Source organism: Pipistrellus kuhlii, unplaced genomic scaffold (assembly GCF_014108245.1).
Source record: "Pipistrellus kuhlii isolate mPipKuh1 unplaced genomic scaffold, mPipKuh1.p scaffold_m20_p_104, whole genome shotgun sequence".
Taxonomy (NCBI): Eukaryota; Metazoa; Chordata; class Mammalia; order Chiroptera; family Vespertilionidae; genus Pipistrellus; species Pipistrellus kuhlii.
The window spans coordinates 60,843-85,497 of NW_023425410.1; the positions used below are offsets into that span (position 1 = coordinate 60,843).

At 41.4% G+C, this 24,655-nt stretch overlaps 1 protein-coding gene across 9 annotated transcripts in view; it reads right to left on the bottom strand.

The window, feature by feature from the left end:
* Window positions 1–24,655, bottom strand: part of ARHGEF12 (Rho guanine nucleotide exchange factor 12) — a 202,364-nt gene that overhangs the window by 14,863 nt on the left and 162,846 nt on the right. For 8 of the 9 annotated variants that reach the window (XM_036430246.2, XM_036430241.2, XM_045578816.1 and 5 more), the window contains 6 exons: window positions 8,843–8,968; window positions 8,297–8,411; window positions 5,742–5,842; window positions 2,413–2,490; window positions 1,010–1,085; window positions 430–597 (listed from right to left, as the gene is read on the bottom strand). In XM_036430246.2, the coding sequence (XP_036286139.1) occupies window positions 430–597; window positions 1,010–1,085; window positions 2,413–2,490; window positions 5,742–5,842; window positions 8,297–8,411; window positions 8,843–8,968 (664 nt within the window). The remainder of the gene's footprint in view (window positions 1–429; window positions 598–1,009; window positions 1,086–2,412; window positions 2,491–5,741; window positions 5,843–8,296; window positions 8,412–8,842; window positions 8,969–24,655) is intronic. The other variant, XM_045578818.1, reaches the window with a different exon arrangement.

The following is a 24,655-nucleotide window of genomic DNA, read 5'->3' on the forward strand; positions in this document are numbered from 1 at the left end:
GACTTCCGGTTGGTCAAGCCTCAGTCATTACCGGATGTTACAACCCAGGGTTTTTATATATTAAGATAATTTACTAACTTAAACCGATTTAAAAACCTAAACTATACCCAACTCTTGAGGTTTTGTGCCTTTTCCCCACCAAATCAAAAAACATACCACTCAAATGAAAGCCTTTTGTCTACCAATGATTTGAACATGGAATAAAGACCAAATATGCAGAAAATTTTCAAATGCAGAAAATTGCTCAGAGAGTCTTGGTGTCCTAATTTGGGAGTATAAACTCTCAATCCACTTTCCAAGTAAGTAATTTTCATTTAATTTGCATAAGAATATGAAAAGAACAAAACTTTATGCCAGTTGTAATACTAAATATCTTATGCAACTTTACTATGAACCTGAAGGTTAGCAACACTCAGCAGACATGCTCACCTGTTGCCACTTGTCGAACCAACACTGTATTCAACTTAATGACAGGGCTAAATGTGTGCTTGCTATCAGCTGTGGATGCCAGAATCTTACTGTGACATCTTAACACCAGCCTATCATCCTGCTTTTGTAACAATACAAGGATGTCTTCCAGCAGCAATGTATACAGATCTAGAGAAAAACACAGGGAAACGTGATCAGTACAGAAATTTTAAATTTCATAAAATTCTACAGAGAAATTTTCTATAAAAAATGGCCTCCATTTCCCTGAAGTATCAGCCTGACCAAAAAAAAAGACAGCTGTAGCCTTGTGATCCAAAAGCCTCGACTCAACGCAGATGCCAGGATGATGGGAGACAGGACTGAGGCATGACAGTGTCCTGCCTCACCCCCACACAAACAAGCAGCAACTTCACAAATAACAAAACCACAGAAGCACAGCTCCTGTAAGGCATGAATAACACAGAGTAGCAATGCTAACTGCTGTAACTGAAAATTGTGAATGGTTCTCTCTTCTTCTATGAAACGTCCCTATTATTTTCCTTTCTTCACTCTCCCCAAAACTGACAGACATTAGACCTACCAATAGTTTTATCTCTATTCACCTTCCAAACCAATGGTCCTTCATGAATCATCTTCCTTTTTGTTAAATCCAAATTCTGTCAAAATAAAGAGAATTATACAGAAATTATTTCTAAGTACTTAGTGAGATAATATTTTAGTTTCTTTTCAAGAAATTCTTAATATAAAAATACCACTTACATTCACCATTATTGATATGTCAACTACTGAAAATGAAGTAAAGAGTAAGTTAAAGTAAGCTGCATAAAATTCTCTACAAAGGAAAAGCGTCTTAAAAACACTCGGAAGCACTGCCTTCTAAGCCCCTGTGAACAGATGGCCTTGCTTAGGAAAGTGAAGCTGTGAGCATCCAGCTGTCAGATCCTCACCATCGCTGCCTCTTCCACCAAAAACCAGATGCAGATATTGCTAAGCTGGTTTGTAAGAGGCCTGTGTCCCCGGCTCTGGTGGCAAGGGGAGTCTAAGGCAGCACGTAGGGAGAGCTCAGGCAGCGCTGGCTCTAGGGCAGGTGTTGGCAACCTGCGGCTCCAGAGCTGCATGCGGCTCTTTGAAGCTTCACCGCGGCTCCGACAACTTGCAAGCCCGTGTGAAAATGAAGGTAATGTCTCACAGCCCTGATGTGCAGACACTGTGCACTGAGGTTCAGGAGCAAAAATCCCATTAACCAGGTAAATTAAATATTTTAATTAGCTATTAATTTGCAAAAATATATTTTACATTGTTAAATGAAAAAGTCCTTTTTTTCTTCAGATTGACAGCTAACTGCACGATCCGGTATATAGCATTAAGATAAGAAACAATATATGCAGTGTTATATTTGTTTTAAATGTCGCAATGGTTTTGCGGCTCCCAGGTTTTTTTTTTTCCTTCTGAAATGGGTCCAAGTGGCTCTTTATGTCTTAAAGGTTGCAGACCCCTGCTCTAGGGAGTAATGACATGGTTGAGAGTCATCATTAGCATCAGCAGCTCTAGGAAAACCCTGTACTCTGGCTGGGCTTAGCACATCAAGCATGCTTGTTGATAAGCTGCTTCATATGACAAGTTTTAATAGCCACCAAATTAATCTGACAAAACAATCAACAGTGAAACAGTGTAAGAAAGATTTAAACCTAAGTAGTGACTAATAAAAAAGCCTCATGTACCAGAAGTGATAATTAATATTTCACTATCATTGCATAAATAACATTAACTTAATAAGTAATGTCTTTTCATCTCTTGCAAATTTCTATGAAAAAAGTTAATCTCACAGAAAACATTCCTTTAGTGAAAGACTAACTGAAGGAGCCCCATAGGGATATGACATTTAAAAGCAAGAGCTGAGCAACGATGCTTCCTCGGAGCCTTCACTTCCTGCGGGGTCATCAGGCATTTTATGGCTAAAGTCATTGTTGGACCATTTCTCACCCTGAGCTCCTCAACGTCTGGGTATTCGGACAGCTTCAGGTTGGAAGTGTCAAGGCGACGCTGATAATCCTCTAAACGCTGAGAATCAGACAGGACAGAGCACAGGTTACTGTTGTGGAGGTAAAGTCTCACTGCTCCTAAGTTGAACGGCACGGAACTGAGCTCTGTGCGACACTAGACAGAACAGATGCTAGATCTTCCTCCGAGTTCTCCCTGGGCTGTGAGTGCTCTCCTAGTTCTCATCTTACCTCTGGCTGCTCTTCAATCTTTTCGGACTTACAAGCCTGTATTTATTTGCTGAACATGTAAATCATGTACATGGTACACAATTCAGAATGTGCTACAAGGCACCCAGTAAAAAGTAGGTCTCCCCTGCCCTGTTCTCTTTGCTCTCCACCCAATGTTTTCTAAAGAAATACCCATTTCCTGGGGAGCCTATGAGAAAAATTCTAAGCAAATAGAATATATGTGTATGCCTGTCTCTGTACATGTTGTGTGTATATATCCTTCAACAAAAAGGACATGGTAGCATAACATATTTATATACACATTTTTCTATATATGCATACCACTCATCAATGTATCTTGGAGACTGTTCCACATTAGCACATATAGAAAAAGCAGTCTCATATTTTTAGTGGCTGCATAGTATTCAACTCTGAATGAACTATAGTTCATTATTGATGGAAATGCAGGTTACTTCTAATCTTCTCTTATAACAAACAATACTGCAATAAAATGGCCTTAAATGTATACTTCAGTCCACATGTGTAGATACAACTATAGAATAAATTTCTAAAGGAAGAACTGTTAGCTCAAAGGGTACGTGTATTTTCCCCAAGATTATAAAAATTCCCAAATAAACAGAACAGTTTTAATGTGTACAGTGATTACCTAGATACCTTCTACCTCCATTCTATAATTAATACTTGATTTTGTCATATATCCATCCTTCTAGTCATCCTCACCCCTCTATCCATTAATCCACTTTGTATTTTGTATGCATCTCAAAATAAACTGCAGACATAGCACACTTTACTTCTAATCATTTTAGCATCCCTGGAATAAACAAGAGTTCAATATTTCTTTACAGTTCTTTTTATAAACTAAAATCTACAAGCAGTGAAACGCACACATCTTAAATGTAGCTTTCTGTAAGTTTTTATGAATGCAAATGTACCTGAGCAAACTCCTATCAAGTTATAAAATACCACCGCTCTCATACTTTTTCCTATTTAGAATCTGTCCCCGCATTCCCGGGGACAACCACCTTTCTGACTTTTTTCCACCACTGATTAATCTTCCTTTTCTGGAAGATTACATACACAGAATTATAAGTATATACTCTTCTTTTTTAATCCTTATCCAAGGATATGTTTTTATTGGTTTTAGATAGAAAGAGGAAGGGTGGGTGTGGGAGGGAGGAAGAGAGGGAGAGGAGAGGGAGAAGGAGAGGAAGGAAAAGAGAGAGGGAGAGAAGGAAAGAGGGAGAGAGGAAGGAAAGGAGAGAGGAAGGAGAGAGGGAAGGAAAGGAGAGAGAAAAGGAGAAGAGAGGGAGAGGCAGAGGAGGAGGGGGAGGGGGGAGGGGAGGAGAAGTTGGAGGGGGAGGGGGAGGGGGGGGGGGGGGAGGGGGGGGGGGGGGGGGAGGGGGGGGAGAGGAGGAGGGGGAGGGGACGTGCGAGCGCTCTCATTGTGAGAAAGATCCATCAGTTGCCTCCCATACTCGCCCCAACCAGGGAATGAACCCACAATCTAGATCAGCAATCGAACCTGCAACCTCTTGGCGTGTGTGATACCCTAAACAAGTAACTGTCTGTGTATACCCTTTTGTGTCTGGATTCTTTCTCTGAAATGTTTGAGAGATTCATCCAAGTTTCCTTTTTATTGCTAGTATTATTCTCTTTTATGATTACACAACATTTGGGTTAAGTTGTTATAAGTCTCTGGGCATAACTTAATTTCTCTTAGGTAAATAATTAGGAAAAGAATGGCTGGGTCAAAGGATGTATGAATATGTATATTTTTAACTTACATAAAGATTGCCCTCTGGAATTTAATCATTTTACACTCTAAGCATACACTGGCAAGTTCCCATTTTTAATCGCCTCACCAATAGAGTCATCATCATACTCGGTTCTTAAAAATTACATCCAGATCCATGGACTCAGGAGGCCTCTGTGTGCTTGTGTTTTATTTTCAGTCCAGTGCGCTGAGAGCTGGACCCATGAAGCCAACTGCTTATACTGTGCATTTTCCCTGAGGTCACAATGAACTCAATCTTCCTCACAAATCTGGGGCTTCTCCACTCATCCTGTGCACCCAAATATGCAAATCAGAGACCTTGGTTTATTCCTGACGTTCTCTCTCTTCAAATCCTTCTCTAAATCAAGCAACGCACCCCGTCAATTCCATCGTCTGAATACTTCTCCAATCCTAGCACCACTTGGAGCACCAGCGTTGTCCTGGCTACTGAGACCAGTGAGCTCTTGCATCCGTTCTCGTCCCTCTTCAGTCCTCTCTCCAGAGTAGATGTCTGATACTTATAAAGTGAACACCCGAGCACACCCCTCTTCATCTTGAATGTCTATAACGAAGCCCTATTGCTCTGAGAAAACTTGTTTTAAATATGGTCTATAGCAAGCATGTCAAACTCGCAGCCAGTGGGCCGCGAGTTTGATATGCTTGGTACAGGGCCCTGTATGATGTGGCCCTACCCTATTGCACTTCATTTCATAACACTATGACTTTGTGTTTCAGCATGACAAACATGCTAATCTCATCTTTCAGTTCCTCAAACAGATCATGCTTAAAAAAAAAAAAAAGTTTTGTTTTTGTTTTGGAGAGAAAGAGAAGGGAGAGGGAGAGAGAGAAACATTCATGATAGAAAAACACAGACCCAGCCTACAGCCCCGGGTATGTGCCCTGACTGGGAATCCATCCGGCGACCTACACTCCTCGCATCCTGAAATCCTCCTTCATAGAAGCTGTCAACACTGACATACAACTGCTCACTGACACTCTCTCCTGCTGGAAGAGAAGCTCGGTGTGGGCCAGCGCGTGCCCTCCACTCAGCACACCGCACCACAGACGCTCCAGTCACTGAGCCAATGACTGAAAGAGCAAACATGCAGCTGGAGATGCTCAGTCAACTAACACGCTGGCGCTCTGTCCCAAAGGAACACAGGCCCGCCTATGATGTGCACACTTAACGAATGTCCACCCTGCAGTGGTGCAATGATGCTTCCAATGATTATTTCACAGATTCCAGGTGATGCTAACTTAATATTCTCACTATGCCATCCTGTGTCTTTTTTCTTTTCCTTTCTTACCTGCTTGTTTTCTGCCTCCTTGACGGCCTGATTTACATAATTTAAGATCTGACGACAGTGATCGGCTGCTTTCTTCACCTTCTCCCTTTCTGTTGGCCACTCTAAACAAGGGCAAAAATCCAAATGTAAATGGAGGAAATCAGAAAAAAGTATCATTACAGCAGAATGACCAGTTGCTATGATGCACACTGACCACCAGGGGGCAGATGCTCAATGCAGGAGCTGGCCTCAGCCCACAGGCCTCAATCACCCAATCAGGGCTGAGCCCTGGGCTGGGACGAGGAAACAGGAGTGGGTGGCACCGGATGTGGCCCCTTTCTCAGGGGGCCCGAGGGCCAGCAGCCAACCTTCCAGGTCCCTCCCCTGTCAGGCAGGCCCTAATAGCTCTGCTGCCTGCCTGCTGTGGTCCGCCCTTCCCTCCTGCTCCCTCAGCCAGCAGGACCTGATAGCCTGATCGGGACCTGCTGGCAAACCTCCTGGGGCCCTCCCCTCAGCTGGCAGGTCCCAATCACCTGATCAGGGCCAGACCCCAGGCTGGGATGGGGAACTGGGGGTGGGTGTCAGTGGACATGGGTGGTGAGGGAAGGAAGAAGAGGGGGAGGCGGGGTACCTGATAGGCCCTGGTCACTGAACAGGCCTATGGACCACACCCATGCACGAATTTCATGCACTGGTTCTCTAGTAATAAAAAGGGAATATGCTAATTTACTGTCACACCCTCACAAAAGATGGAGTGCCCATAGTCAATAAGGAGGAAATATGCTAAGTGACTGTCATGCCCTCAAAGATGGCAGCACCCACAGTCACAAGATGGCAGCACTCAGTCTTCTCAGCCCCCTAGGGCCAGCCTGAGGCACAGGAAAGCCTCAGATGTTGACTTCTTGGTGCCAGTCTGAGGCACAGGCAAGCCTTGGATAGCAGTGCCCAGCTGCCCAGGGCCACCTGAGGCTCAGGTAACCAGGGCTGGCCGAGGTTTGCACTGCCAGCAATGGCAGCAGCAGAAGTGTGATGGGGTATTGCCCACCCCTGAGGGCTCCAGGACTCTGAGAGGGGGCAGGCCAGGCTGAGGGACCCTCCCCCTTCCAATGCACAAATTCTCATGCACCAGGCCTCTAGTATACATATAATTATCATTTTATTTGAACAACTACAAAGCCTTAATAAAACCTTGAATAATCTTATACCAGGCTGAACCTATGTCTGAATCTCAGTTCAGGTGGTGTTTGGACAGGTGAAACTTCTTATGACAGCACTTTAAAACAGAAATACTCATCTTTAAAAAGAAACAATAGTACAGGGCACCAAGCTCTAGGAGAGATGCTTTACATCAAGTATCAAGCCCACTGTGTTACACATCCCAGAGAGTGAGTCTCCTTCAGAGTGTAAGCAATATACATGCACAGCCATGTGGTTCTGTCCAGTGCACTTGCTACTATTTTTTAATAATAATACTATCTACATATATAAAAGTCTAAGCAACTGTGTGACTGGTAGCTATGATGTGAACTGACCACCAGGGGGACAGATGCTCAATGCAGGAGCTGCTGAGCTTGGTGACTTGGCAGCTGCGGTTCTCAGGTGACGCACCCAGAACCAGAGAGGAGGGAGCCCGGTTCTAGGGTGCGTCACCTGAGAACAGCCCTATCACAACCCTGGACCCCTCGGGGAATGTCAGAGAGATGGTTTCGGCCCAATTCTCACAGGCCAGGTCAAGGGACTCCACCTGTGCACAAATCTGTGCACTGGGTTCTAGTTCAAAATAACTCCAAAATAAATTTCATTGAATTTGAGATTATATTTAAAGAAAGAAAATAGATGAGAATATTCATATCACTAAAAGAGGGTTAATTTCACCACAATGTGGTGAAGTTACACTGAGGTCTACAATGTAAATACCAAAACAGCATATTCAAAATTACAATCTTCCAAACAGTCCAACTATAATGAGAAGATATATTCAAGTATAAAAAAATAACGTGTTTTCAAATTTTCCAACATAAGAAATAGGAGATTACTAATGAAAACTAAGTATAAGAGCCTAAAGCTCAACTGACAAACTTAGATTCGCTACATGTTTTAAAACAGGAGAGCTGGAACTATAATGAACTGATCAGTGGGGTTTCAATAAAGTTCATACATAGATATAAAATATCTCTTCGATCCAGTATAAGTCTCTTCACAGGAAATGTGACGTATACTAGAGGGAGGACAGGTGAACGTTGTCTGTAAAGGGCTGGTAGTAAATACTTTCTATTTCTCAGGACAGGTGGTCTGTGTCACACTTGCTCAGCTCTGCAGTCTCAGGGCCAAGGCAGGCAGACGATGGTCAGCAATGAGCATGACTCTGCCCTAACACCTTACAAAGATGGGGTGAGCCACAGACTGCCAAGCCCTGTGCTGGGCCCCTTGATGGAGACATTACATCAAATATCCCGAGAGTGGACTAAATCTTATTAAAACATTTGCTCTAGGATTTGGAAACCTGCAGGCACCAGAATGCTGAGAGATGTTTGTAGTTTTGTTGCTAAGCTGTTTAATTTCCACGAATGCTGCACCTGTGAACTTGGCAATGTTGTCCAAGAGGAGAGGGTACTTGGTGAGCCTCTGCATCTGGGTGGGAATGATGTCCTTCAGTTGCAGTCGCCGGCACAGAGGGTTACTCTCAGCATCCTACATGAAAGTGAAGGGGGAATTGATCCTGGTTATTAGAACACCTATCATGGACTATATGTTCATTACTTAAGTGTCTATAGCATCACAGCCCTGGTAATTATATAAAACTTATCACATGCTAAGACATAAAACTGCCACACTATACTTCGGTTTCTCTTTTTATCACTAGACCAATAGTTTCTTTATCTGTTTAAATAACAACTTAGATAATATCTCCATGGCAATGTGAATGTCTATGTCAAGTATTTTAATCATGAATATACTCTTTATTTTTCACCACCCCAAGATCATCTTTCTATCATCAATAATTAAAGAGGGCAGTTACAGCTTTAAAAAACTTTAACACAGTTATAATCCTTATGAAAGACAGGCTTAGAATCTACAACTGGTAAAATTATTTTTTCTCTCACATGACACCCTCAACTCACCTGCACAAAAGTCTGGAACCGAGAGTCTTTCTTTTGACGAGATTTGATCATTTCCAGAGCGAAGGGCTGGTTGCTGCAGAAGGTGGCGGCAGCGTGCTTCAGCTTCTCCTCTCCAGGCCCACTGAACTGCATGAGACCAAGAACCAACTGACAGTGAGCTGACAGCAGGCCAGACACCATGCCAGAGGACACAAGCCTTCAGGTATTTCAGTAAATATTCTCAGAAGACAAGAAACAAAGAACTTCACATGCATGTGGAATATCCATGCTTCTCTATGAAAACTTCTGATCTTGACACGGCCAAAACTTTCCTAATTATATTCTACTGGTTCTTCCTGTAGCCTCCACACTTACTCCCTTTCCAGGAGTAACAAAAAGCTAACAGGGCCTGGGCACCAATGAAGCCTTTCCACTAGAGCAGTGTTTCCCAAACTTTTGACATATGTGTACCCCTTCTATAATTTTCGTAATGCTGAGTACCCCTCGTACTCATGAGAACGTAGAATTAGGCACAGCTAAGCATGGTGCAGTGCATATCCCCACCAAACTCTTCCCGTACCTCTGGGGGTACGCGTATTACACTTTGGGAAACGCTGCACTAGAGAATGGCTCTCCGCCTGGCCCCCTATGATTTCCAAATTCATACTTCTTATCTAGTCTCTTCATTTGTGCATGGCCCTTTTCCAGATCCTGAATCCTAGCCGATTGCGGCTTTCACATCTGGCACCTCGAATGACGGACACCTTGAGAAGAAGATTCACCAGAATGAAAAAAGTAGTTCACAGGAAAGGTGGGAAGAATCACTGAAAATGTGAGAAAAAATTGGCCAAGTACAAAGCCTATGCCAGCTTCAAAAGTCAAGATCTGTAAGTGGGTGGGAAAGTCTTTTTTAGCCAGGCTTAATGGGGCAGAATTTGAGTAAAGGGGAGAAACTTTATTTTAGGCTTTTGGCTTGCAAGCTCAAGGATAAAGTGTCAGAAGGTATTCTCTTACAGTTTTTGCATATTATTATAGAACATAATCCTTATTCCTGAAGTCGAATATTGGGAAAGAGTGGTTCATAACTTGGAAAAAGCTCAGCAGCAGGGGAAAAACTTGCCTCCAAATTGTTTTCCTTGTGAAACATGGTATTGCATTTGCTAGAGCCTTTTAGAGAAACAAAAGAGGATAAACCTCCTCCCCTTGCACCTTCTGCTCCTAAAGAGGAACAAAAAGAAAAATTGGACAAGTGGCCTTTATGCCTCCCTCTACCTCCATGTCCTGATCCTGAAACATTTAATTCGCCACTAGAATCACCTGTGCAAAGAGCTTTCCAAGAAGGATTAAAGGACATGATGGTGGAGCATGGACTTGCTTTTCCTATTATACAGGTAGTGGATCCACATCTCCCAAATCAAATAACAAGACAGCATGACAAATTTGACTTTAAAATGATAACGGCCTTGCATGAGAGCGTAGTACAAAATGGTCTTACCACTCCTTTTACCGGAGAAACTGTAACTCTCATTTATTAAGTCTTGTCTATGTGTTAATAGCGCTTGTCTGTTGATTATTGTTTTATCTGTCTTTATTGTTTATTGTTAGTTTATTGTTACTTTAATATAGGGGTGTCGAACTCAATCAGAGAAGGGGCCAAAATCTAAAATCCAGCCTAAATCGCGGGCCGAATGGTTTACTGAACAGTCATAAACTGTCATTGTGATGGAAACGCAGCGGAGTGCAGTGATGACAGCGCGGTGCGGGCCACATTGCAAGGCCCGCGGGCCTTGTGTTTGACACATGTGCTTTAATAGAAAAGAAAATAGTACTTTAACATTAAAGCCACTGAAAGGCAGTAAGTTATCTCTATTACAAAATTTGCCAAAAGAAAATGCCTTGGATAATAATAATTGGCTTTAAAATCTCAAAGTTGTTCAAACATAAATAAATGTAACTAAAATGAAGAATTTGTGGTGAAGCTTTTCAGTAATACTTATAAATATACTAATGATGAAGGGCAAGTCTCTCTTCTTGTAAAAGCAGGAGCAACCTTAGATGTTATCTCTAAGGAAGAATGTCACAGTTTTAAAATTCAAGTAGCTATGGCTACAGGCCTGCTCCTTCCACCCCCTGCCTTTTTGCCAGAAACATAGTTTTCCAAAGTCTTTGGTAACTTAAAACTTTAGAATGTCACTGAACTAAATAATAAAAATGATTAAATATCTAGGTATTTTAAAATGACAAAAATACTGAAATATTAAATTGAGTTTGCCTCATATGAAAAATCAAGAGAATAGAATTGAATCTATTAATTAAATATGTCTTCTACTTTACTGGAAATATATTCTTAAAAATGTAGAAGCATTACTAACCTTAGAAATGCTAAGTATTTAACTTGCCACCTAAAACTTGAGGCTTCTAAAGTTTAAAGTTCAAATTATGTTGGGAAAAATTATATGATTATAATAACAAAATGCATAAAGTATAAAAATTCTCTGGAGAAGTTAATAGTTCAAAATATATTGTAGTCCTTATGTGTACTACATGTGGTAAAATTTCAACCTAGGATATAATATTTTATAGGACTAATTAAAAAGGATTAATTCTATGATCTGAACCAAATATTTAATATCAATTTTTAAATATTAAAACTGGTTTAAATTTAATTGATATCTTTTAGAATAATTACAAAAGGTGTGTTAATAAATGTCAATCTAAGAAATACTGGCTGTTTAATTTTAATTATCATTGGAAAATTAAGGTTTAAATACTGAATAGTTTTAATAATAGAAGGCAGGACATATATTTTAAAGGAAAAGAATAAAGTTCTATACAAATAGCTAAAGGTATATACACATTAATGACAAAAAGAATATTAGAGTAAAATGAATTTTTATAGAACATAAAAAGGTTTGAAGACTAATTTGAAAGTATGAAATTTATGAATATCATATATATAACTAGAGGTCTGGTGCATAAAATTCGTGAACAGGAAGGGGTGTCCCTCAGTCCAGCCTGCACCCTCTCCAATCTGAGACCCCTCAAGGGCTGTCTGACTGCCCGTTTAGGCCCAATCCTGGTGGGACTGCTGGCTCCCTACTGCTCGCCTGCCTGCCTGCCTGCCTGATTGCCCCTAACCACTTCTTCCTGCCAGCCTGATCATCCCCTAACCACTCCCCTGTCAGGCTGATCGATGCCTATCTGCTCCCTTGCTGGCCCAACTGTCCCCAACTGCCCTCCCCTGTAGGCCTGGTTGCCCTTACTGTCTTCCCCTGCAGGCCTGGTCACCCTAACTGCTCTCCCCTGCAGACCTGGGTTCCTCACATTTGCTCTCCCCCGCTGGCCTGATCATCCACAACTTCCCTCCCCTGCCAGCCATCTTGTGGCAGCCATCTGGTGCCTACATGAGGGCAGCCATTTTGTGTGTTGGAGTGAGTCAATTTGCATATTACTCTTTTATTAGATAGGATGAGAAAGAAAATAGTTTTGAAAGAGAGAAATGAATATTAAAGTTAACTATTTGCAAAAGTTATAAAAGGGTCATAGAATATCAGGGAAGTTTAAACAAAGGTTAGTAAAGTCCAAAGTAAAATTTGCATACATATGCAAAGAGCACTAGCCAAAAAGAATGCTGTTTAAAAATAAAATTTAAGAGAGAAGATCAAGATGGCAACTGGCGGGAAGGTAGGGAAGGAGAGAAGTGTGAGAGAGGAGAGTGTGGGCGTGGGTGGTGTGTGTGAGCTAGGGACAGTTAGATTCTACAGGTCCTCCAAGGGGCTGCCAAACCGGGCAGTCTTAGACGGTGGAGCCCTGAGCACAAAGCTAATCACTCCATCTCATGGCATGGAGAGGGATTTGTAGGATCTCAATTACAACATGACAATTGGCCCTACGAAACACACAATGGAAATTAGCTGCTGCATTTAAATATTTTATATACTATAAAGTTGTATAGTCTTAACTATAGCTCAAATAACTCTATTAATATCTTATGGGGAACTCCCAATAAGACAGTATTTGCCACTGCTTATGTATTTGATCCTTTTGTACTTCTCTCAGGCCCCATCCAGATGTGTCTTAATACAACAAACCATCTATATGAGGTGTCATGCACAGGCTGCACACTATTCCACTGTATTAATTCTACATTCCCAAAAGATTCCCTCATGATTTTAAAACAACTGGCATTTGCTTAGTTTTATACTCACCTAACCGAACTTTGGGAATCTCATCAAACCTACCAATTGTTACATGACCTGGTAAAAATCTTAAAATGACAAAAAAGACTTCTTGGAATGTTAATTACAGACTCTTTGCTCTGGAAGTGTTACTTCTGTAGGAATTACTGCTTCATCCATGATACAATCTGTTTGAACTTCTCAGTTGTGTACAACAAGTTAAGGAAGATGTAACTAAGATCTTGTCTATACAAAAAAGAATTGACAGCGAGTTTGATGTAGAATTATTGGCACTGAAGTCTACAGTCCTGTGGATGGGTGATAAAATCCACAGCCTTGAGCAAAGAATGTCCTTACAGTGGCATTATAAATTTTCCCAGATTTGTGTTACCCCCATTCCCTATAATAGTACCTCACACCTTTGGGAATCAATTTTAAAAATCACCTTCTTGGTGCTTGGGATAAAGGTAATACAACCCTTGATATTTTAGAATTACAACAGCAATTACAACAGAAGTACAATTATCGTACAAACTAATTCCTTAGATACCAGCCGAGACCGGTTTTGCTCAATGGATAGAGCGTCGGCTTGGGGACTGAAAGGTCCCGGGTTCGATTCCGGTCAAGGGCATGTACCTTGGTTGCGGGCATATCCCCAGTGGGGGGTGTGCAAGAGGCAGCTGATCGATGACTTTCTCTCATCGATGTTTCTAACTCTCTGTCTCTCTCCCTTCCTCTCTGTACAAAATCAATAAAATATATATATTTTTAAAAAATTAATTCCTTAGATGCCTGACAGCAATTTAAAAAGGACAAGAAATTAATCCCTTCCACTGGGTCTCCTTCCATTTGCCTCTTAGCATAACCACTATTGCCTGTCTCATTATTTTTCTTATATGTTACCAGAGGCCCGGTGCACAAAATTTGTACATGGGGTTTTGTGTGTGTGTGTGTGTGTGTGTGTGTGTGTCCCTCAGCCCAGCCTGCACCCTTTCCAATCTGGGACATTCCTCTCACAATCCAGGACTGCTGGCTCCTAACCGCTCACCTGCCTGCCTGCCTGATTGTCCCTAACCACTCCTCTGCCAGCCTGATCGACACCTAACTACTCCCCTGCCAGCCCAATTGCCCCTAACTGCACTCCCTTGCTGGCCTGGTTGCCCCTAACTGTGCTCCCCTGCAGGCCTGGTTGCTCCCAATTGCCCTCCCCTGCTGGCCTGGTCACCCCTAACTGCCCTCCCTTGCCTGCTTGGTAGCCTCTAACTGCCCTTCCCTGCAGGCCTGGTCCCCGCCTAGCTGCCCTCCCCTGCGGGCCTGGTCCCCACAACTTGTCCTCCCCTGCTGGCCTGGTCCCCCTCAACTGCTATCCCCTAGTTGGCCCCAACTGCCCTCCTAAACCGGCCCGCCCAGTCATCCCTAACTGCACTCACCTGCAGGCCCGATTGCCCCCAACTGCCCTCCCCTGCCAGCCATTTTATGTCACATGGGGGCAGCCATCTTGTGTGTTGGAGTGATAGTCAATTTGCATGTTACCTCTTTATCATATAGGATTTCTAGTCTGCAGATGCGGAATTAAGAGTCTTGAAAGGACTTGAGCCCTTCAGGCAGCATTCACTTTTCAAGATTAAGAAAACGAAAAGTGGGAGGTGCTGGCAGCTACCCATTGTCACACTATTAGGAAAGTGCAAACAAGAACCACAGAAGGCTGATGGACTAGAGCTTTGGCAAGGGCTAAAGCTATGCACTGATAGTTCTGTCAATACAATGGTGGCTCAAGCAATTTCCTGACCTAACAGTCTCAAAGTGAATCTTTACTAATATTTACTGACCTTTAAGATAGTCTGTCTGCTTCCAGATTGCCTGCCTGACTAATGACATGTGTATCTAGAATTGAATAAAAGCTAACAGGGCCTGGGCCCCAGCGAAGCCCTTCCACTAGAGATTGACTCTCCACCTGGCCCTGAGATTCCACATTCAACAGGTCCTGAACCCTAGCCGGTTCTCTGTAGTAAGCACAGGTGGGATGGTCCCCAGGGACCCACAGCATGGACTTCCCGGAGGCTCTTGAGGTGGCTGGCAGTCTCAGGTTGTGTCAGAATCCCAGAGCAAGACTGGGTTGAGTGGCAAGAAGGAGAGGGACGTTTCCCTCCCACAACCAGTGTGGAGACCCCCTCCACACGGCCACACAGTGGTCTTCTTTAGCCAGATGAGCTCTGTGGGCCTCAGCCCGACACATCCTTAAGACCCACCCACCACAGAGGCCCATCGGACGGTTGGCCCTGGTGGACATGAAGACTGCTGCCAAGGGGTCTCAGACCTGACACTGTGGCAAGTTTGACTCGGCATCAGCCTGGTGGACACTACTCCCTATCTGACACTCATAGGAACTGACCTCAAGCAACTAGCATGCTGCCAGAGGCTCTGAGGGCTGGGCTCAGGGCAGCCACATGCAGGAATACCCCAGCTGTGGGGGAGCTGTGGAAGCTGGTCTTGCTGCACAGGTCCTTCTCAAGCACATATAGGCTCAAAGCAGGTACAACTGTGGGTCTCTTTGTAGCCTAAAGCAGGTAATCCAGGGCCAGTCGGAGGGACAGAATCTAATACTGATCTGCACTGGGTTCCACCCCCAAATCCCCAGAAGCAGCCTCTATTTTCTGGAAGAAATTTGGGGAGAGAGCCAGCCAAAGACTAAATTGTGGCTTGGGGCAGAGGATCAGAACTGCTGAATTGGGATACCTACCCCTCCTGCTGTGATCCCAGACAAAAGGGGACAATGATGGGTGGAAATCTGAGCAGGTACTGGTCAGTTTACGGCGTGGGGAGTCAGACATTTGGCCCAATGGGAGCCAGCTGGTCCAGTCACCAAGAGACTGGAGTGCTAAGGGAAGTTGATTTTGTTTTTTAATCCTCAGCTTAGGGAGAGGAAAGGTGAGAATGTGTGTGTGTGTGTGTGTGTGTGTGTGAGAGAGAGAGAGAGAGAGAGAGAGAGAGAGAGAGAGAGAAGAGAAGAGAAGAGAAGAGAAGAGAAGAGAAAAGAAAAGAGAGAAGAGAAGAGAAAAGAGAGAAGAGAAGAGAAGAGAAGAGAAGAGAAGAGAAGAGAAGAGAAGAGAAGAGAAGAGAAGAGAAGAGAAGAGAGAGAAGAGAGAGAAGAAGAGAAGAGAAGAGAAGAGAAGTAGAAGAGAAGAGAAGAGAAGAGAAGAGAAGAGAAGAGAAGAGAAGAGAAGAGAAGAGAGAGAAGAGAAGAGAAGAGAAGAGAAGAGAAGAGAAAAGAGAGAGAGAGAGAGAGAGAGAAAGGGGAAGATGTCAATCAAGAGAGAAACATTCATCAGCTACTTCCTGTATGCACCCCAATGGGGGATGAACCACAACCTACAAATGTGCCCTGACGAGAATCAAACCCTGCAACCTCATTGGTGCACAGGAGGATGCTCCACCAGCTGAGCAACCTCCTGGCTGGCGCTGGCTTTCTCCATCAGTCCTATTTGGTTTGGTGGCATGGGCATCAGGAGAGCTGAGTGATTGTGACTGTCTGCTGGGTGGGCTTCTATCCAGGAAACAGACAAGGGTGTGCTGGGCCCTGCACTGCATTGTGGAAAGCAGACACAGGCACCTCAGAACCAAAGACACACAGGATGTAAGTGAAGGCACAGAAAAATATTCCATGCAAATGAAAATAAAGAAAAAGCTGGGGTTATAATATAAACATCTGACAAAATAGACTTCAAAACAAAGGCCATAAAAGAAACAAAAAAGGCCACTACATAATACAAAAAGGATCAACCCAACAAGAGGATATAATCCTTGTAAACATATATGCAACCAATATAGAAATACCTAAATACATAAAATATTTTGGTGGATTTTAAGGGAGAGTTTGACAATAATCCTATATAATAAATGACTGGTCGCTATGACATGCACTGACCACTAGGGGGTAGACACCCAATGCAGAAGCTGCCCCCTGGCAGGCAGTGTGCTCCCACAGGGGGAGTGCCACTCAGCCAGAAGCTGAGTTCCCAGACTGCAAGAGGGCATAGGCCGGGCTGAGGGTCCCCCAAGTGCACGAATTTTATGCATTGGGCCTTTAGTACAGTCATAATAGGAGACTTTAACACCTGAATGTCATCAATGGATAGATCTTTCAGACAAAAAAATCAACAAGGTACAAGAGATCTTAAATGGTACACTAGATCAGATGGATTTAATTGATATTTACAGAACATTTCATCTGCTGCAGAATAAACATTCTTTTCAAGAACACAAGGAACATTCTCAAAAATAGACCATTTGTTAGAACACAAAATAATTCTTAACAAATAAAAGATTGAAATCATATACAGCATCTTCTTGAATCACAATGGCATGACACTAGAAATCAACTGTACTTAAAAAAACCAAAACATTAAAACACATGGAGGCTAAATAGTATGTCATTAAACAATGAATTGGATACTAATAAAATCAAACAAAAAATAAAAAATTGCATGAAAATCAATATATAACAACCTAAAGCCTATGGGACAGAGTGAAAGCAATCCTGGGAGGGAAGTTAATAACATCACAGGCCTATCTCAAGAAAAAAAAATCTCAAGTAAGCAATCTAACACTATATCTGGATAATAAAAAGAACTAAACAAAAAATAACTACAAACAAACAACAACAACAAAAAGAAGAAAAAAAAAAAACAAGAAAAGCCCAGAATAAAGGAAAAGAAACAAAAATATCAGAGTGGAAATAAATAAAACAGAGAATAAAATTAAAATACAAAAATCAACAAAACCAAGAGCTAGTTCTTTGAAAAGATAAATAAGATTGATTAATCTTTAGCCAGACTCATCAAGAAACACGCCCTTGCCGGTTTGACTAGAGAGTCGGCCTACAGACTGAAGGTTTCCAGGTTCCATTCCAGTCAAGTGCACATGCCTGAGTTGCTGCTCAATCCCCAGAAGGGGGGCGTGCAAGAGACATCACTGAAACACAAAAGATTGTTAGAAAATAATATGAACTATATGACAATAAATAGAACAACCTAGGAGAAATGGACAAATTCCTAGAAACATACAATCTTTGAATACTCAAGGAAAATGTGGAGAGAGAAACCAAGATGGCAGCATAGGTAAATACCTAAACTGCTGCCTTGCACAACAATATCAGAACTATTGTACAACTAAAAGACAGAACGGACACCATCCAGAACACAGAAGAGGACTGACTGCTGAGTGCATGGGCGGATGAGTGAGCGGCTGGCTTTCTAAAATGGGAGGGAGAAAAAAGCTCCTGACTGTACTGATCTCCAGTTCATGGCGAGTTTCTGGGAACCCAGACTCATTCAGGAAGAAGCTGGACTGTCTGGCACCAGGTGAAACTTGAGGGCGGCTTTCTCTCAGAGGTGCTTGAAGCGATCACCAAGGGGCACTGAAACCCAGAGGCCTCATAGGGCAGGACTGATGGGAAGCCACGGCTATCTGCTCCACCCTGAGACTCTGCTCCATCCAAGCTGTGTGCAGAGGCTTTTACAATTTTGCAAGTCTTGTCTCATAAGGGTGTCTCCATCACAGATGTTCTCCCACGGTAGACACAGGTGATCCTCACAGCAGATTGGCCTGGAGGTCAATTCCTCCTAGTGATACCAACAACAATCAAGACTTAACTACAACAAGGCTGTGCACATAGTCCACAAAGGGGTGCACCAAGAGTGTCCACCTCAGGTAACTAGGAGGCTGAGCCACTGGGCACTATGGGACATCTACCACACAAAGCTACTCTACCAACTCAGAGAAGCAGCGAAAATGCAGTCACGAAGAAACAGATTACAAATGAAAGAAATGGAGGAAAGCAAACGATTGGATATAGAGTTCAAAACCACGGTTATAAGGTTTTTCAAATTTAGTGAGACCCTCAGGATATGAAAAAGGACCACCTAGAAATTAAATATACACTAACTGAAATAAAAAAATATTATACAGAGACCTAACAGCAGACAAGAAGATCACAAGAATCAAGTCAAAGATTTGAAATACAAAGAAGCAAAAATCACTCAACTGGAAAAGCAAAGAGAAAAAAGAATCCAAAAGTTTGAAGATAGTGTAAGGAGCCCCTGGGACAACTTCAAGTGTACCAACATCCAAATTATGGGGGTCCCAGAAGAAGAGAGAAACGAAGATACTGAAAACTTATTTGAAGAAATAATTACTGAAAACTTCCCCCACCTGGTGAAAGAAATAGACTTACAAGTCTAGGAAGCACAAAGAATCACAAACAAAAGAAATTCAAAGAGGACAACACCAAGACATATTATAGCTAAAATGTCAAGAGCAAAAGACAAAGAGAATATTAAAAAGCAGCAAGAGAGCCAAAACCAGTTTGGCTCAGTGGATAGAGCATCAGTCTGCGAACTGAAAGGTTCGATTCCGGTCAAGGGCATGTGCATTGGTTGCGGGCACATCCCCCATGGGGGGTGTGCAGGAGGCAGCTGGTCGATGTTTCTCTCTCATCAATGTTTCTAGCTCTCTATCCTTCTCCCTTCCTCTCTGTGAAAAATCAATAAAATATATTTTTTTTAAAAGCAAGAGAAAAAGTTACCTATAAGAGAGCATCCATATGATTGTCAGCTGATTTGTCAACAGAAACTATGCAGGCCAGATGAGAATGGAAAGAAATATTCAAAGTGATGAATAGGAAGAACCTACAACTAAGATTACTCTACTCAGCAAAGCTATCATTCAGAATGAAAGGTCAGATAAAGAGCTTCACAGATAAGAAAAAGCTAAAGGAGTTCATCACCACCAAACCAATATTATATGAAATGCTAAAAAGCACTCTTTAAGAAGAGGAGGAAGGAGAAAAAGGTAAAGATAAAAATTATGAACAAATACATGTGAATCTAAAAATCAAGTGAATAAAAAATCTGATGAACAGAATAAACTGGGGCATAGAAAGGGAGTGGACTGACAATTCTCGGGGGAAAGGGGTGTAGGGGTACAGGACGAGAGTGGACAAAAATCATACACCTATGGATGAGGACAGTGTGGGGGGAGGAGGTAAGGGCAGAGGGTGGGGTGGGAACCGGGTGGAGGGGAGCTATGGGGAGGGGAAAAAAGAGGAACAATGGAATAACCTGAACAATAAAGATTTATTAAATTAAAAAAGATATAGTTCTAGAATGTTGTATATGTATATCTATATGCATATGTGTTTATATCTAGATAATACATTAATAATGATGGACTTTGGGGTGATATAACATTGGTGCTTTTTGCTTGTTTGTATTTTTTCTGAATAAACATGATTTTCTTCAATAAAAAAAAAAGAAAGAAAAATCTGGAAACCTGAATAGATAGATAACAACTATTGAAACTGAAGCAATAACCAAAAAACTCCAGCAAACTAAAGTCCTGGACCTGATGGCTTCACAGGCAAATTTAATCTACCTTTCAAAAAAGAACTAGCACCCATCTTCCTCCACTGTGCCAAAAAGTTCAAGAGGAGGTATGGCTCCCAAGCTCTCTGTGGGAAACCATCATTATTCTAATTCCAAGGACACTGCAGAGAAAGGGAATTATAGTCAAAATCCCTGATGGGCACATAGGCTAAAATCCCCAAGGAAATATTAGCAAACTGATCCAGCAGTTCATTGAAATGATCAGATTCAATGGCCAAGTGGGATTTATCTGGGGATACAAGGTTTGTAATACATTCACAAGTCAATAAACATGATGCATCACATAAACAAAATGAAGAATAAAAATCATATAATATCAATCAACACATGAAAAACCATTCTACTAAACCCAGTATCCATTATGATAAAGACGCTCAGCAAAGTGGGAATAGAGGGATCATCCTCAAAGTGATAAGGCCATATATGACAAACCTATAGACAATATCACATTCAATGGGCAAAAACTAAAACCATTTCCCCTAAGACCAGGAACAAGACAAGGATGCCTGCTTTCACCACTTTTATTCAACATAGCACTGGAAGTCCTAGCCACAGCAATCAGATAAGAAGAAGAAATAAAAGGCATCCAAACTGAAAAGAAGGAAGTCAAATAGTCATTATTTGCAAATGGCATGATATTGTAAACAGGGAACCTTAAAGAACCCATAGAAAATTACTAGATTTAGTAAATGAATTTGGCAAAGTAACAGGTTACAAAGTTAATATTCAGAAGATGGTGGCACTTTTATATTCCAATAATGAACTATCAGACAAGGAAACTAAGAAAACTATCCCATTTACAATTGCCTCAACAACAACAAAAAAGCCTAGAAATAAATTTAACTAAGGAGGTAAAAGACCTGAATTTAAAAAAGTATAAGATGCTGAAGAAAGAAATTGAACAAAAATGTAAATAACATTATACACTGTGCTCATAGACAGGAAAAATTAACATCGTTAAAATGTCTATACTACCCAAAGCAATCTATAGATTCAATGCAATTCCTACCACAATACCAATGGTGTGTTTCATAGAACTAGAAAAAAAATAATCCAAAAATTTGTATGGAACCACAATAGCCCTGAATAGGCACAGCAATTTGAAAAAGAACAAAACTGGAGATATCACACTACCTGATGATTGTAACCCAGACAGCCTGGTACTGGCATAAAAACAGACATAAAGATCATTGGAACCGAATAGGGAGCCCAGAAATAAACCAATGTCTATACAGTCAAGTAATATTTGACAAAGAAAGGAAAAACATACGATGAGGTAAAGAACATCTATTCAATAAAGGATGTTGGGAAAATTGCACAGATACATGCAAAAAATTGAAACTAGACCACTTTCTTACAACATACACGAGAATAAACTCTAAATGGATTAAAGACAAATATAAAAACCCCAAACCATAAAACTCCTAGTGTAAACATGGGCAGTAATATCTCTGGTATTTCTTATAGCAATATTTTTTTCTAACATATCTCTTTGGGCAAAAGAAACGAAATAAAAAGTAAACAACAGGACCACATCAAACTAAAAAAGTTTTTGCACAGCAAGAAAAACCATCAGCAAAATAAAAAGACAACCTACTGAATAGCAGAATATATTCAGCAATGAACATATGATAAGGGGTCAATATAAAAAATTTATAAAGAACTCATATCTCAATGCCAAAAAACACAAACAATTCAATTTAAAAATAGGCAGGGGCCTGAATAGACAGTTGTCCAAACAGAATGTACAGATGATGGCCAATAGACATTTAAAAAGAAGCCCAAAGCCAATAATCACCAGAGAAATGCAAATTAAAACCACAAGACACCACCCACACTTGTCAGAATGGTTATCATCAATAAATCACCAAACAAGTGTTGACAGGGATGTAGAGAAAAGGGAACCCTTGTGCACTGTTGGTATGAATGCAGATTGGTGCAGCCACTATGGAAAGTAATATGGAGGTTTCTCAAACAATTAAAACTACCTCATGATCTGGCAATGCCACTCCTAGGTATACATCCAAAGAATCCCAAAGCACTAATTTGAAAGGACACATGCCCTCCTGTGTCCACTGCAGCATTATTTATAATACTAGATGCCCGATGCATGAAATTTGTGCAAGAGTAGGCCTTCCTTCCCCCGGCTGTCGGCACCAGCTTCTCTCTGGCACCTGAGACCAGGGCTTCCCTCCGGCTGTTGGCAGGCACCCGAGACCCAGGCTTTCCATGAAGCCCTGGCTTCGTTTGGAAGGTCATCCAGAAGGATGTCTGGTCTAATTAGCATATTATGCTTTTATGATTATAGATAATAACCAAGATTAGAAGCAACCCAAGCGGCTATCAATAAATGAGTAGTGTGGTACATACACACAATGGAATATTACTTGGCCATAAAAAAGGAGGAAATGTTACCATTTGCATCAGCATGAATGAATCTAGAAGGTATGATGCTAAGTGAAATACCTAGAGAAAGACAAATACTACATAATTTCCCTTGTGTGTGAAATCTAAAGAGCAAAATAAAGAAACAAAATAGAAACAGACACATAGATACAGAGAACAGACCGACAATTGCCACAGAGGAGAGGGTTTGGGGGACTAGATGAAAAAGATGAAGAGATTAAGAAGTAAAAATTGTTAGTTATAAAATAGTCATGGGGATGTCAAGTATAGCACAGGGAGGATAGTCAATAATTTGTAGTAACTGTGCATGGTGCCAGGTGGGTACTGAAAATATTGGGGCAATACTTTGTAGAGTATGATTGTCTAATCACTATGCTGTACACCTGAAACTGATACAAAGTAATACTGAATGTAAATTATAATGGAAAAATTAAATTAAAAGAATATACTTCTTTTTACATGTACTAAAATAAGTTTTTTGTCCCATTCTATTAACAGGTTTCTCTACTTTGTTTTAACATGTAGATAGATTTAGGTAGTCCCATGGACTCTGAGAAGAGGATCAAGTGCACTTCTATACTATATCAATGATGAATCTCACTGGAGACTTGGTTTGAATACTATTTTACATGAATGTATATTAAACTGCTTAGGAATCAAGGCTGATATCAAGTCCATATGGCTTACAACTTTTTAAAACACATTTGACATGGAAATTGATGCTAAACTGTCATACTATAAATTTTTTTGTTTCAAGTTAAGTAGTGAGCTTGCTAACAAGCCACAAGAGCTGTTATAACTTTCGCTGCTACACTGACATCCAAAAAACAACGTGACTCAGACCACCACAGAGTAGCCACAGAATAAGCTGACCTTTTCCAAAGAAATAGAAATCCTTAATAAAATAGTCCTCGAGTGGGCCGAAGGGAGAAAATGCTTTTGAAAGTTCAGAAAGGGTGAGATGAGATTGGGTTATGGGGCCCTAGCCCTGTTCTATGAGTTAACTGGCTAAGAAGAGAGATTCTACTGGATTGGTAGATTCTAACCCATGATCTCACCATCAATGAAAGCAGTAAGATTCAAGGGTATATTTTAGTGAAGTACTTAAATTTGTCATTGCAGAACTATCACAATCTATGGCAAGCTACATACTGAAGTAAATGTCTATGGGCATGTCTAAACAGTTTATGTTCAAACCTGTGTTAAAATTTTGCAGACAACATGATGTACTTTATCATCCACAGCCTTAACCATAGGAATTTTTTAAAGGTTTGAATCAAACCCCCTTTCCCATAGGAAGATTTTCTATATGTTCTAATTTAAGTCTTTCTGCTATATAATCCTATAACAACCTGTACTCTCCCCTTATTGTAATACTCATTGAGACTGAAATAACTAAGGACAATTTCCCCATCTCCTATATAATAATAAAAGCCTAATAAGCTAAGCATCCAGTCGGCCATTCAACAAATCAAAGCATAATATGCTAATGATATGCTAAGGCCGTCCGACCACTCGCTATGACGTGCACTGACCACCAATGGGTAGGTTCTAATGGGTAGGTTAGCTTGCTGCTGGGATCTGGCATATCAGGACTGAGTGAGACAGGCTGGACACACCCTGGAGCCCTCCCAGGTCCCGATTGTGCACTAGTGGGGTCCCCTGGCCTGGCCTGCACCCTCTAAGCTTCATTAAGGCAGGAGCCATGTCTGTTTTGGTTCCTACTGTATTTCCCAGCACAGGGCTTGGCACATAAATATATATTGAGAGATCTATATGGTCAGAAAAAAAAACACACAACAACAACA